Source organism: Aethalodelphis obliquidens, unplaced genomic scaffold (genome assembly GCF_003676395.1).
Source record: "Aethalodelphis obliquidens isolate GAN/ISIS:26980383/991018 unplaced genomic scaffold, ASM367639v1 scaffold12, whole genome shotgun sequence".
In the NCBI taxonomy this organism is placed as follows: Eukaryota; Metazoa; Chordata; class Mammalia; order Artiodactyla; family Delphinidae; genus Aethalodelphis; species Aethalodelphis obliquidens.
The window spans coordinates 23335520-23350828 of record NW_020837956.1 but is presented as its reverse complement, the minus strand read 5'-3'; the positions used below and the strand labels follow the sequence as shown (position 1 = coordinate 23350828).

Below are 15309 nucleotides of genomic sequence, written 5' to 3'. Positions count from 1 at the left end.
CAAGGATTAACTCTGAATATTTTTTTTCATTTCTTAACAGTACAGTGCTGTGGATACCAATCCGCTCTCTCTGTATGTCATGCATCCATTTTGGAACACTGTAGTGAAGGTAAGATGATTAATAAGCATGTACTTAGGTTTTAGTAAGTTTTAAATATTTTAAACTACTTTATGGAGTATTACAGACCAACTGTCAGTTCAGTAAGACGTTTAGAGAAACTGCCTCTCCCATCCTCCTTTCCTTTAGTCACATACCTTTTGATTTATCTCATCATTGAAGTATAAGCTTATACTCTAGATCTATCATATTTATAAAATGCTTCTTAAATTTTTCTAAAATAAATATAATGTTATGATTATAAAAGTTTGTTGATTATAGAATTATTTAAAATATAGAAAATAGACTTATTTCTATTAACTGATTACGGTTTATAATTTGATATATATATATATAATTCCTGTATATACGGTCTTTCAAATTTATAGTTTTTGTTTTGACACATTTGCATGTTGTGGTATGTAGTGGACAGAGAGATTTCTCTACTTTAATTATTCTGTAATTATTTTGAAACAAATAGGTATTTCCTACTTGGCTGGCTCCAAATCTGATAACCTTTTCTGGCTTTCTGCTGGTTGTGTTCAATTTTCTGCTTATGGCATACTTTGATCCTGACTTTTATGCTTCAGGTAAGATTATTACTTTAATATAAAATCTCAAATGTCTAAATAGCACAAAATGAGATATGGTTATTTTCTAATTCTATTAAGATGCTTGCATTTCTGAAAAGTTTTGAATATTAGAAGGGTTGTAAAATGTTAGAATTGGGTGTAAAGGCCAAGTTGTGTTTTTACAATCTGTTATGTATGTTTCTAATAAGTTCTAGAAACCAATTTGGCTATTGAATTTAGATATGCTGTCTAAAAAGCAATGAGGTTTTTGTAAATAAAGAGTAATGGGATTTATAAGAAGATGGAAAAGTAGGACTCTGAAGTTTTGCCTGAAAATGAGAATAAGCAAGGCCCAGCATACCTACCAGTTCCAGAAATATCCCTTCCCCTTTTCTAGGTATGGAATAAAAATCCCCCTTTTCTAAAGGCAATGTGGTCTCTCTTTCCTCTGCTCAGCACTTGTACGTACCTTTAATAACTCCCAGTTTCTTCTGAAAATGGTTGTTAGACCTTAGATATTTATTGACAGAAGTCTGGGCCCTTACTGAGGACGGGAGGCAAAATGCACCTTTGGAGGCAGTTTTCAGCTTATTCCCAACGTCTTCCTTCAGACCCACTGCTATCTTACTTCCTCCCACACCCCAGCTTCTGCCCCGGCTGGACAAGAGAATCTGGAGCACATCTGGGATGATGGGGGATATGTGGGAAACAGTTTATTCTTATTGCTCAACTGGTGGATGGAGTTGAGAGGAACAGAAAGATGGAGGTAGATGAGTATTTTTTGTATTCTAAGTTAGAAGATATTTTCCAATAAGAATACTTATAAATGATGTAGTCAGGAGTTTTAGTACTATGATTCCGGGGTCCTCAACCCCTGGGCAGCGGACCGGTACCGGTCCTCGGCCTGTTAGCCACCGGGCTGCACGACAGGAGGTGAGCAAGGGTCGGGCAAGCGAAGCTTCATCTGCCGCTCGCCCTCGCTTGCATTAACCACCTGAAACACCAGCACCGCCCCCCCTCCCCCATCCATGGAAAGATTGTCTTCCATGAAACCGGTCCCTGGTGCCAAAAAGGTTGGGGACCGCTGCTACAATTCATCTGTGTTGTGGGTTCAGCAGACGTTTGTGCACTGACCTAGAGAAATTAACAATCACTGACAACATTGTTTTTGTAGGAGAATTTGGAGTTTCAAACACTTAATGACTTTTCACATTATAGGAATTATGAATATTGAAACTCTGCCTATGCCTGACTTTATCAACTGAAAATTTTAGGCATAGCTTCTGTATATGTAATAGAATGGTAATTCAAGATCATTACCATTACCATGCTTAAATTTCATTAAGCATGGTTTTGATATTGTGGGGTTTTTTTAAATTGTATTTTAATCCTCAGAACAGCCTCAAAAGTTTATCTTTGAAACTAGAAATAGTATTTTCTCTGACTAAATAAGACTATTTACTTAGTTACTAAGAGAACTAAAAATACGTAAATATATGTATTTCTCCAAGTCATACAACTTGAAGGGCCAGATTAACCATCTAGTCCCAGTATATTTGGGAAGTGGAAGACAGGAAGGTTAAATGGTATATTCAGGGCCACACTGCTCGTTGGTCACAGAGCCAGGACTAGAACCCAGAGCTGAATCTCACTTGTTTTATCTTGGTGGGGGGGAAATGAGGTCCAGACATTTCAGAACGATTTTGTTGCCAGAATCATCCAGTTGAGCTAATTTACCTAGACACAAATCAAAAGGTCTTTTGTTCAGCTAATTAATAATTTAGTGAGAGAGTATAGGTTGAAAGCTTAATACATGTTTGTAGTATAATCATAAACAACAAGGATCAGATTAAACACAAGCATTTTTTGAATTCCAAAAACATTATTTTTCATTCTAGGCACATAAGTAATTTTCAAGTGAAGATAGTCAGTCTTGAGTTATGATTAAAGCTCAAAATAAATGCCTATTGTTTATGAGGGGTTGGGCAGTTACTTTTGTTTTGTCAGAGTTTGCTGATACATTCTAATATTTACCTAGTTCTGCATTCGAAATATATTGTAAAGTACTTCAGCTTCTGTTTAATAAATAGAAACGTTTCTCATTGGCAGTATGGGCTATGGTAAGAACAGTTGTACTTAGACTGTGTTAAAATCTGAGTTGCTTTCCTTTACAGCACCAGGTCACAAGCATGTACCTGACTGGGTCTGGATTGTAGTGGGCATCCTCAACTTCGTAGCCTACACTCTAGGTAAGAAATTGGCAAATAGTCAGTGGCTGGTGAAACTGTCAGCAAGGATAGCCACCGCACGTTTTCTCCTGTGCTTAATTCATTTTAACTAGGGTTTATTAATATCCTGTTCAATTTGATAAATACGTTCTTGAGTTTCTCTGTGAAAAATATTGTCATTTGCTGGGAATTCAAAGAATAAGATAGGAGTTGGCAAACTACCACTTGTACGCCAAATCTGGCCTGTTGTCTTTTTTTTTGCTTTTTTTTTTTTTGCATTACGCGGGCCTCTCACTGTTGTTGCCTCTCCTGTTGTGGAGCACAGGCTCCAGACGCGCAGGCCCAGCAGCCATGTCTCACGGGCCCAGCCGCTCCGCGCCACATGGGATCCTCCCGGACCGGGGCACGAACCCGTGTCCCCTGCATCGGCAGGCGGACTCTCAACCATTGCGCCACCAGGGAAGCGCCTGTTGTCTGTTTTTGTAAGTGAAGTTTTACTGGAACACAGCTATGCTCATTCCTTTACGTGTCTGTGGCTGCTTTCCTGCAGCAGAGACATAGTTGAGTAGTTGTAACAGAGGCCATTTGGCCCACAGTGCCTAAAATATTTACTGTTTGGCCCTTTACAAGAAATATTTCCCAACCCTGGAATAAGACATCATTTTTGCCATGAGTTTGGAAAGCAGTACTGACATATCAAATAACTGCAGAATACTGAGAGAGATGCTGTAATAGAGCATAGTGGGAGAACAAATATAGAAGTGATCAATTCTCATTTGGTGGAGGGGGCGTGGTCAGGGAAGGCCACTGAGCCAGGCTACACCATGTATTCTGCCAAGGGTGCGTTTCGTTGGGATCATCTGTGTGACTTGTCCTGCATTCTCTTTTTCTTCCCTGCTTTATTTTTCTCCATAGCACTTAAAACCATATGACCCCCTTGTATGTTGTCTGCTCTAAAATGTAAGTTCCTTGAGGGTGGGTACTTTATCTTGCTCGCTGTGTACCCAGTGTTATAAGAACAGTGCCTCCTCCATAGGAGGTACTCAGTATGTGGTTTTTAAATGAATGTGAAGTAGCAGACCCTGACTTAAAGTTGCTTAGGTCTCTTCAGATAAAAATGACTTGTATTCACAAAACCAGGGTAATTTGGTACAGGATTAAATGCTGATGTGGTGGATGACCAGAGCTGCAAGAGTTTGGGGAAGGAAGAGAATGAAATCAAGAAGAATTAGGCAAAAACTTAGTTAAAAGATCTACATTTAGACAGAGGCTTTTGTGCATTTGTTATTAAAGATGAGTTGGTTTTAATGGGACTTCCCTGGAGGTCCAGTGGTTGAGACTCCGCACTTACACTGCAGCGGGCACGGGAACTAAATAAGATGCCACATGCTGTGCGGTGTGGCCAAAAAAACAAAATTTTTTTTTGCTATAGGATTTGGTTGCCAAGGACTGCAAGAGGAATAGGGAAAAGGAGAGGCCTGTGTGCTCTGGCTTTTAACAGCATGTCATAAGAGTCTTTTTTTTTTTTTTTTTAATTTATTTATTGGCTGTGTTGGTCTTTGTTGCGGTGCGTGGGCTTCTCACTGAGGTGGCTTCTCTTTTTTTTTTTTTGCGGTACACGGGCCTCTCACTGTCGTGGCCTCTCCCGTTGCGGAGCACAGGCTCCGGCTGCGCAGGCTCAGCGGCCATGGCTCGTGGGCCCAGCCACTCCGCGGCATGTGGGATCTTCCCGGACTGGAGCACGAACCCGTGTCCCCTGCATCGGCAGGCGGACTCTCAACCACTGCGCCATCAGGGAAGCCCCTCTTTTTTTTTTAAATTAATTTATTTTTTAAATCTTTGGCTGCATTGGGTCTTTGTTGCTGCGCGCGGGCTTTCTCTAGTTGGGGCGAGCGGGGGCTCCTCTACGTTGTGGTGCATGGGCTTCTCATAGCGGTGGCTTCTCTTGTTGCAGAGCACAGCCCCTAAGCACGTGGGCTTCAGCACTTATGGCATATGGGCTCATTAGTTGAGGCACACGGGCTTAGTTGCTCCACGGCATGTGGGATCCTCCGGGACCAGGGCTCGAACCTGTGTCCCCTGCACTGGCAGGCGGATTCCTAACCACTGCACCACCAGGGAAGTCCCGAGGTGGCTTCTCTTGTTGCAGAGCACAGGCTCTAGGTGTGCGGGCTTCAGTAGTTGCGGCACGCAGGCTCAGTCGTTGTGGCTCATGGGCTCAGTAGTTGTGGCACATGGGCTTAGTTGCTCCGCGGCATGTGGGATCTTCGCGAACCAGGGCTCAAACCCGTGTCCCCTGCATTGGCAGGCGGATTCTTAACCACTGTACCACCAGGGAAGTCCCCGTAAGAGTCTTTTGAAGTACTGTACCATCTACCTGTTTCAGGTCTCCAAAATTCTGGCAAAAATCCTGATCTAACATGAACTGTTTGTTGCAAAACCTGCCTTGAAGCAACAATTTATAGCCTTCATTTATGCTACTAGTGTGACTATCCTTATGCTTTGCTGCAGAAATATCAGTGTGTTTGATCACAGGGTGCTGCTGTAGGTTCTGCTGGTGGCTTTTTCATAATATATAGGTTATGCGCTGAATTGCCTTTCTTATGAAAAAACATCGTGAGACTTATCTAGACCGCAGACTTATGGGGCTAGAACGGGTACAGTGAGAAGACGTACAAAACCTAATTAATATGTAGTTCATGAATATAATATTTGTAATAACTGCACAGAAGTTGCACCGAGAATAGGAAATTAAGTCAGCAAATAATAAGAAAAGACTTTTAGGATATATTTTAACTACTTGGAGGCAGAAAAGTTCCCAATCCTATATAACAGAGATCTAGTGTTTGGGCCAGAGTTTGAGATTCATCCTTTCATATATTCCTTCAACAACATTTTTAAAGGCCCTCTTTGCCACAAACTGAGCTAGGCACTGGGGATAACACTGTGGTGAGCAAGATAAACACAGTAATGATAAGGAATTTTTAATTCCTTGAATCTGAGTCTTTACAATTAGTCTAATTCTGATGCACTTAGTTAACAAAACTGTTTCTTTGGAGGAGGAATTTTTATAATTCAGACTCTTCTTCCTTTTTAACTAGGTTGTACCATTCTCTCTTCCCCCCCCCGCCCCCCCCACCCCGCTCCTCTGTTTTCGCCCCTGTGTGAAGGTGTGCCCCTGTGTGAAGGTGTTCCAGCGTGCTTTCTCTTTCTCTTTCTCCTTCCTTATTCCCTTGGTAATCCTGATCCTTAACACTATTGAGTTGACTCCCGTGTTAGTATCTAGCCCTTATCTACCTTCTGAGTTGCTAGTAAGTATCCTTAGGTTGAGTTGTTCGACATTACCATATGGATGTCCTGCTAACACTTCAATTTCAGCATCTAAAACTGTACTCAGATCTTTTCTATCAGTCTTGCTCCTTCAGATTTTCTTATTTCTGTTAATACTACCACTCTCTTAGTTACACAGACGGGAGATTTTGGAGATGGTCTTCTTGTCCTTCGGCCTTACCTCTCCTCTTTTGTTGCACTGTCATTTTTATTTTCTTAATATCTCGCCTTCCTCCAGCTTTTTATGCCCACTGCATTCCATCTCAATTTAGGCCTACTAAGTAGGGTTCCTCTCCCAGCCTGTCCTTCCCACCAATATCAAGTGGGTCTTCCTGAAGCACTGCATTGCTTTTCTCTTTGTAATCCTCTACTCAGATAATTGTAGTAGCTCCTCAGACTCTCTGATACCTTTAAACTGGCTCAGACCTTCCTTCTAGCCTCTTTAGACTGCCATCTTCACATACTAGTTTCTGGTCAAATTAAAGTACTTGGCATTCTCTGCACACACATGTGCTTTTCCATCTCGGTGTTTTTGCCGATAGCAGTCCTCCTCTTGAAATGACACACTCCTTTATCTCCTATCTACCGAAATCCAACTCATTCTTTATGTCCCCACTCAGATTTCATCTTGTCTGGAAAGCCAGTCTAGCTTATCTTAGCCTGAAGAGAACTCGTCCCTTTTCTGTACTCTTCTCTGGTTTGTGATACATCATATCTGTAACTGTCATGTTTTGTCTCCGTTCTCAATTGTAAACTCTTTGAGGGCACAAACTTAGTTTATTCTAAGATTTTTTATAGTCTTCAGAGCATCAAGAATAGTGCTTCGCAGGGAACTCTACTCAATACCCTGTAATGACCTATATGGGAAAAGAATCTAAGAAAGAGTGGACATATGTACATGTGTAACTGATTCACTTTGCTATACAGCAGACTAACACAACATTGTAAATCAACTATACCCCAATAAAAATTAATTTAAAAAATAGTGCATTGTACAGTTTCAATAAATTTTTTTTGAATTTTATTTTATTTATTTATACAGCAGGTTCTTATTAATTATCCATTTTATACATATTAGTGTATATCTGTCAATCCCAATCTCCCAATTTATTCAATAAGTTCAATTTATTCAATAAATTTATTCTTTTTTTCTTTCCTTTTTTTTTTTTTTTTGCGGTACGCAGGCCTCTCACTGTTGTGGCCTCTTCCGTTGCGGACCACAGGCTCCGGCCATGCAGGCTCAGCGGCTGTGGCTCACGGGCCCAGCCGCTCCGCGGCATGTGGGATCTTCCCAGACTGGGGCACGAACCCGTGTCCCCTGCATCGGCAGGTGGACTCTCAACCACTGCGCCACCAGGGAAGCCCAATAAATTTATTCTTATATTTACTCAACACCTACTGTGTTGCAAAGCCTTTTTGGAAAGCACTTAAAATTATGGAGGCGGTCAATCTGTAAAGAAGTAACTGTGATATCAAACAAGATGAAACAGGTGTTATGACTGAAGTAACAGAGTGTTTTTGGATCTTAGAGCAAGGAATGGTTAGATAAATTATAATGAACAACTATTGAATATTCTCTGGAGGGTTAAGAATTTGCGGCTAGTGGAACAACTCAGTTAGTTGTTATGCAGATTTGGAAGAATTCAGAGTCCAACTAGAATGCTTCTTCCTTAGATCTAAAATAGACACCATTCAATGTGATTTAACATTTTAATTTTTGGATTAAGCTTTGAGAAATTACAGGTTTTATTTCTGAAGTCTTTGCATTGTAGGAATTAAAGGTTGGATTTTTACAGTACTGTCTGATAGTTATAATTTAGTTAATTAACATTCCTATGATATGCTCGTCTGTTTTGTTTTGTTTCTCTCCATTTTATTAAAGAAGACTTTCTCCAGACTGGTGCAGTTGTTGACCTATTCGTGTGGTAATGTGTTTTTTGTTGCAGATGGTGTGGATGGAAAGCAAGCCCGTAGAACCAATTCCAGTACCCCGTTAGGGGAGCTTTTTGACCATGGCCTGGATAGTTGGTCATGTGTTTACTTTGTTGTAACTGTGTATTCCATTTTTGGACGAGGATCATCGGGTGTCAGTGTTTTTGTTCTTTATCTCCTGCTATGGGTAGTTTTATTTTCTTTCATCCTGTCCCACTGGGAAAAGTATAACACAGGGATTCTTTTCCTGCCATGGGGATATGACGTTAGCCAGGTGGTAAGTATGGGTTCTTCCTTAAATTTTCAACATTGCCATGAATTTTGGGGAAAGTTTTTGTTATTCCTTCTTTATTGACCTTTTGCTTTTCTGGTTAGAACTGATGGGTGCTTTGACATTTTTTTCCTTTTTATTTTATATTATTTTTACTTATTTATGGAAAATTTCCAATATGTACAAAAGTAGAGAGAATAGTATAGTGAACCCTTATGTACCTGTTACTTAGCTTGAGCAGTTAACACTTGGCCAGTCTAGTTTCACATGTACTCTTCCTCACCCTCCTTCCAATTATTTTAAAGGAAAATCCTGGCATTATGTGATAAATATTTTACTATATATCTCTAAGTGGTAAGAGTTATTTTTAAAAAACATAATTACAATGCCATTATTACACAAAAAATGAGCGGTTTCTTAACAAACATTCATTGAAACTGTTGATTTTATAAAGAAAGGCGCTTATAATTAAATTGTTGGCTTTTTGTCTTCATTGCCAACTTTTCAGTGAGTAGAGAGATTTGTTTTCCTCTTACTTTATAGACTTGCTATTAACTCTCCCTGCCTTAGAATCCCAGCTTTTTGTGTTGCCGTTTTGCCCGTCTACACCTAAGGCTCCAGTAAAGAATCAGGAGTGTGTTTGAAGAAAATGATTGGGTGGGCAAATTGGAACAACGTGTGGCTAAACCAGTTTACGAGGCGCCTTATGAGGCCCGTTGTTTGCATTGTCTAGAAGTTAGTTATTTTATGGTGTTGTTGGCTGAAAAAACTATTTTAAAGGCAAGACTTGCCACCATATCAAATTTAAGCATACTTCTGGCTTTTACTAAAGCTGTTTGCTAGACTAATGCTGCATAAAGCGTTATTGACTCCCTGATCTTTCCAGCTGTTAATGCTCTGTATATTTTTGTCTGCATTTTCCTTCCAGACTATTTCCTTTGTCTACATAGTGACTGCGATTGTGGGAGTTGAGGCCTGGTATGAACCTTTCCTGTTTAATTTCTTATATAGAGACCTATTCACTGCAATGATCATTGGTAAGAAGCTCCATGTTGAAGCCTGTTGTAACATCGCTTTGTTATCAAAGCCAGTGTTTGATTATAACCAGCAGCACTTCCCCGCCTGCCCTCACGCCCTGCAGCAAAAGCAGAACGCCGCAACCCTGTAGGGTTTCAGCCAAACCCTTAAGGAAAATAAGGTTGCTTTGTTTTGCTTTGTTTTGTTTTTGTTCAGCACCAAGTTATTTCTAATCAGAAGGCAATACCGAAATAGATCACACAAACCCTGTAAACTAACTATTCAAATTAATCTAGACTGTATTGGAGGATCCACATTTAGTTGGACGTTCAGTATTGATTTCAGTACTTATCTCAAAATTGAAGATTGTTAGTTTGAGGAAATAGAATGACGAAACACAGAGTTTACTTTATAATACATCCACTCCAAAAATTGAGCTTCTGTTCCTCTCAGATACCCTTTTTCTTAAGCCTTTGAATACTAGGTAAAGGTTTTGATCATGGTAATGTTTCCTTTTTGATTTTAGCCAAAGGGGATATGTACAGGATGATTGAGTGGAGGGAGAGTGTTTTTATGGAGAGAGGCAGAGAGGAAGAGGAATCTGGGTTGTTATTGGGGGCACCAGGAGTGACACTAAGACCTTTGTAGAGTAAAAGAAAAAAACTTGTTGGCTGTTGCTCTGTTCTCTTATCTAAAAATTAATCTTCCCTCCGTCTGTCTGTGAACCTTGGTTACAGAATGGGAATTGAAGGCTTAGAAACAGCTGAGAAGATGGTGCATTAAGCACTGGCTTTCAGAAAAGGAGTAGTTGGGGGATTTTCTGTGGCTCTGGACTGCAGATATTTTAGGAACCCTGCTGTAATCTAACACATGTTCATTTTTGGGTGCCTCTGTAAACTGATTTCTTTACCTTGAAAAGGCGAGCTATTTTTCATCTCCAGCTATCGTTCACGAGTGGATCTTTTGATGTATGCAGCTTGTCCTGTGGCAGGTGTGCTGCATTTTACATTTAAATATTTATTTAAAGATAAAATGGAATCTCCGACATAGGAGATATATTTTTGAATGTTAAGTGGGTACTTTAGTAGGCATATAAGTTTCTTTGTAATTTATAATTTTTGGCAGCAATACTTATTAGGTAATGGTACTTCCTATTGCATCACATTAGGGGGCACATGATAGCTGGTTGTCTTTCTGTCTGTGGTATCAGTAATGACTAGAGGGATGAGGTATTGTACATCTGTTCCATCTCTTCCCAAGTTCTGCCTCAACTCTTCACCTAGTGGTACTAACAGTGGCTGATGAGCATTGCTTAGGAATCCGTTCATTCAGTGGATAGCCAGGGGAATGAAGTTTGTTTTTTGATAAAGTACCTCATAAATTCATACTGATAATTCCAAATCATATTTGATGATACAGATCTTTTACTTAACCTAGTTGATCTTATATTTGTATGTCCTTTAAACTCTGACAAAAGTCTTTGCTTTCAACGACACAAAATAATTATACATTTGTGTTATTCCATAAAACACCCACAACAGTCTTGAGAATGTAGTTCCAAAATCAGTGACATATGATTACTGGAAATTGTTGAAGATTTTGGTTTTTTGCAGTTCCATTTGCCCTATGGTTTATCCCACTAAAGAATGCCCAGTCAGGTTATTATAGTCTAAAGTCCCCATTCTGTGGTTATGCCACCATCTGTGGATATGTACATTTAAGTTAGTTTCATTTTACTTTTGATATTTATGGATTACTTTTTCTTTTAAAATTTATTTTTCCAAAAAAAAAATTTATTTTTCCTTTATAATTGTGTAACGTATTCACATGATTACAAAGTCAAATCTATATATAGAGCAAGACATATTCAAGGAAGTCTAGTCTCCATCACTACCCTAGCCTTTTCCTCCCTCATAGTTAACTATTCTTAGTTTTAAATTTTTTGGTTTATCTTTTCATTGTTTCTTTCTTAATATAAGTAAGTGTGTGTGTGGGGGGGTTATCACCCCCCTTCATAGATAAATGGTAGCATACCATACATATCTTACTACACGTGCTTCTTTTTTTCTCCCCCTCCACGTAATAGTATATCTTAGAGATCACTGCATGGTGATGTTTAGGGATCTTCCTCACTTCTTCTTACAGCCGCCCGGTACAATACTTCATTGTGTGGATGTACCGTCGTTTGTTCAAACAACCTTCTACTGATGGACATTTGTGTTATTTCCGGTCTTTTGCTGTTGTACAAATTGCTGCAATAAATCGTCTTGTACATATATATGTCTGTTCATATTTTTCCCAGGGTACTTTGGAAGAGGTCTCTAGAAGCAGAATTGTTAGTAAGGACAAATGTGTGCATTTTCACTAAGTACGCCCATGTTCCCTTCCGTGTGGGTTTCTGACTTTTGAACTCCCATCAGCCGTGAATGAAAGTACTTGTTTATTTAGTTTTACCAATATAGTATGTTGTCAGACTTCTGGATTTTTGCCAGTCCGTGATAGGTAAGAAATGGTGTATCTGTATCGTTTTGATTTGCGTTTCTCTTACTACGGATGAACTTTGCTGGTATTTGAGAGCCATTTATATTTATTTTTTCTTTATATCTCTAGTCAGTTTTTGCATTACGATTGTTAACCACTTCCTTTATTTTTAGAAGCTCTTTATCTATTAGATATATTAATCTTTGTTTTGATATAAATGACACTTTCCCCCTTGTTTGTTGTTTGTCTTTTTTACTTTCGTTAAAGTATTTTTTGTCTTGGTTTTTATTGAAGTTTTTACTTAAGCCTGGAAATATGAGGAACCAGAATATTTGTTGTGACCGTGTTATCCTTGGTGTTCATCTCATTCTAATCAATCCTTTTTTATGAATTCCATTCTGATTTTTCTATAGCTATTGTTTCCTATATTATGAAGTCTAGGCCTTCCTATGGTAATAAGAAAAGCAGGTCTACATATGCATGGGTTCTATCACTACCATTATATAGAGTTTAATAGACAAGTATTTAACAATTAAATATTCTTTATAGAAAGTACATCGAATGTTATTTAGAGAAGAAATAGAAGATACAGTGTTTCTCTTTGGCAGCCTATATAGAGCTCAGGCTTTCTACACGCTTACTGCACTTAATTAAGATAAAGCTATTTTAGGATGTTTTAAACTAAAAAACTCTTGGTCCCAAATCTTTTGCAGGTTTCTCTCAGCCTGTTTTCAACACCTGAAAGCTACAAATGATTCTGGCTTAATTCATTTATCCCTGGCTCCCTAACAGTGTGCTCCCCAGGTTGACATGGAATGAGCTGCTAAAAATTTCTGAGGACATTGAGGACATCTTGTCTTCTCTTCCACTCCCTCTAAGATCTTTTAACTCAGGGAACTTTGTTCCATTTGGGCTTGAAAGTAGTAGAGTAATTCATCTTTTGAGATGAGATTTCTGTTCGGTGAATTCTAATTTTTTCATCTTTTTTTAAATAAATTTATTTATTTATTTATTTGTTTTTGGCTGCATTGGGTCTTCGTTGCTGCGCACAGGCTTTCTCTAGTTGCAGCGAGCGGGGGCTACTCTTTGTTGCGGTACATGGGCTTCTCATTGGGTGGCTTCTCTTGTTGCGGTGCATGGGCTCCAGGCGCGTGGACTTCAGTAGTTGTGGCTCGCGGGCTCTAGAGCGCAGGCTCAGTAGTTGTGGCGCACGGGTTTAGTTGCTCTGTGGCATGTGGGACCTTCCCGGAGCAGGGATGGAACCCATGTCCCCTGCGTTGCCAGGCAGATTCTTAACGACTATGCCAGCAGGGAAGCCCCTTTTCATCTGTTTTTAGCAAGATGCCTTAGGAATTGTTTTGAAGGAATGTTCTTCTGTCTTTGATCCTTAAGGTCACAGCTGCATTGACCACTGCCCCTGCCCCCCCCCCAAGCCAAGTTTAGTCACCAGGAGTCCAGAATGGACTAATATGTTGAGTGACAAGGAAATATCCAAATGAAGTGTCCAGAAAGTTGCCACATATATTGATTTGGAGTTTGAAACAGAGAAAGATTAGAACTTTACATCTCTATAGATCACAGAGTCAGATTCAGGGGTCACTAGAAAATCATTTAAACCATCCTCATGGTACACCTGTGGAATCTGAAGATCAGAGAGGTTGTCTGATTTGCCCAAGAGTACAGAATTAGATTTTGGAGTCATCTGCAGGTAGCTTATGGTTAAAGCTGAAGAGAAGATTCTCTGAGGGAGTGTAGATGCACAGTCACCATCCAGTTAGGAATGTGCAGGAGGTAGATTACCAAAAAAGGACACCAAATGTAACGGTTGGATGGCTGACAGGAACATTCGGTGAATGGAATCACAAAGGCCAAGGGAGGAAAGAATTTCAGTTAGTGGATAGTCAGCGGAGTCATCTTACTGAGAAGTCAGGAGTGAAGAAAGGATACTGAATTCGACTATTAGGAGAGCTTGATAAATTTCAAGAGTACAGTTTCTGCAGAGGGGAGGCAGAATGAATGAGTGCTGAGGAAATGAAGACAACAGGAAAGTCTGGTGAGTGATAGGAAATAGCAGAGTAAGATAAGTAGGTAGTAGTAAGTAAGTAGGTAATAAGTAAGATAAGTAGGTAGTAGTAAGATAAGTAGGCAGAAGCAATGGTAAGGCTTCTTGGGAAGGCTGTCCTTTTAAGGTTTCAGGGAAAAGAATTAGTGTATAGGGTAGGGGGAGAAATTAAGAATACTGGGGAGGTAAAGATAAGTGTAAAGGAAGCAGCAGGATTTATTAATTGTCCCCTCTTCCAATAAATAACTTATACTGGCTGTGCAATTTACTATATACCAGGTACTGTTCCAGGTGTCTTTGCATGTAATAACTCATTTAATTCTCAAAACCCTGCGGGGTTGATACTACTATTATCTCTATTTTATAAAAGAGGAAACTGAGGCACTGAAAAGTTGCTTGAAGTCACATGACCAGTTGGTAGCACAACTGAGATTCAACCCACTCTGGCTCCTTGAGTCTCTGCTCTGAATCACCAAACCGTACTGCCACTTTTCCAGTTGTAAATGCTGTTTAAAAATGTGTTTAATTTCATTACAGAAGTAAACCTGAACCTGAAAATTATTGGGTCTAAAAATATTACATAGTTTGTATGCGTTTGATTATTATAAAAATGACTCTTGAATAATAATTCATGATAATTTAAATATTCTTCTTTTAGGTTGTGCATTATGCGTGACTCTTCCAATGAGTTTATTAAACTTTTTCAGGTAAGTATTTAATTTTTTAATTGGGCAAGAAATATGAAAATCTTTAGAAATTGTTATTTAGGTGATTTTTAGGATTTCTTTCTTTTGGAATCTGGGCATTTTGAAAAGGTCATGAAACCTGTATTTTGAATCTAGAATGAGGTTAGGATAATTTGTCTGTGGTGGCTTGCATAGTCAATTCAACCATAGCCCAGAACTACTAGTTTTTTTGTAAAAGTTTTGGGCTCACCAAACAGTCTTCTAATTTGTCATTTTTTTGTGAGTGAATCAGGAGGGAGTATGTTCCTGTGAAATATTGATAGGTTTACGTTCTTTTTACAAATTGATTATAAGTTTTTATAAATTGATTATGTGTAAGTTTAGTTAGCATGATCATACAATAAAACTTCTCAACTTGTGTAGTTGAGGACCAAATCCTGGACCTATGTCTTCTCTTCTCAAAGAGCGCCGTATGGAAATTCCGGCCTGAGGAGTGTGTAGGGGTTGGGAGGGGAGCTGCCCTGGTGGAGTTGCATCTCTCTGATCTATGTATGCACTTCTCCACTTTGGCTCAGCCACACTGAGTCCATTTATGTGACCTGAATGTATTTTGTTCTTTCATTCCTCAGTACT

General features: G+C 39.3%; 1 protein-coding gene across 4 annotated transcripts in view; it reads left to right on the top strand.

The window, feature by feature from the left end:
* SELENOI (selenoprotein I) overlaps window positions 1-15309 on the top strand; it is a 44518-nt gene that overhangs the window by 18093 nt on the left and 11116 nt on the right. For 2 of the 4 annotated variants that reach the window (XR_003434134.1, XM_027113636.1), the window contains exons 2-7: window positions 41-109; window positions 579-687; window positions 2844-2918; window positions 8174-8436; window positions 9359-9408; window positions 14649-14697. Coding sequence is in view for 3 of the 4 variants with exons in the window: in XM_027113636.1 (XP_026969437.1) it covers window positions 41-109; window positions 579-687; window positions 2844-2918; window positions 8174-8436; window positions 9359-9408; window positions 14649-14697 (615 nt within the window). In the remaining variant the exon portion in view is untranslated. Of the gene's footprint in view, window positions 1-40; window positions 110-578; window positions 688-2843; window positions 2919-8173; window positions 8437-9358; window positions 9468-14648; window positions 14698-15309 lie in introns of all 4 variants that reach the window. The other 2 variants (XM_027113634.1, XM_027113635.1) reach the window with 1 other exon arrangement.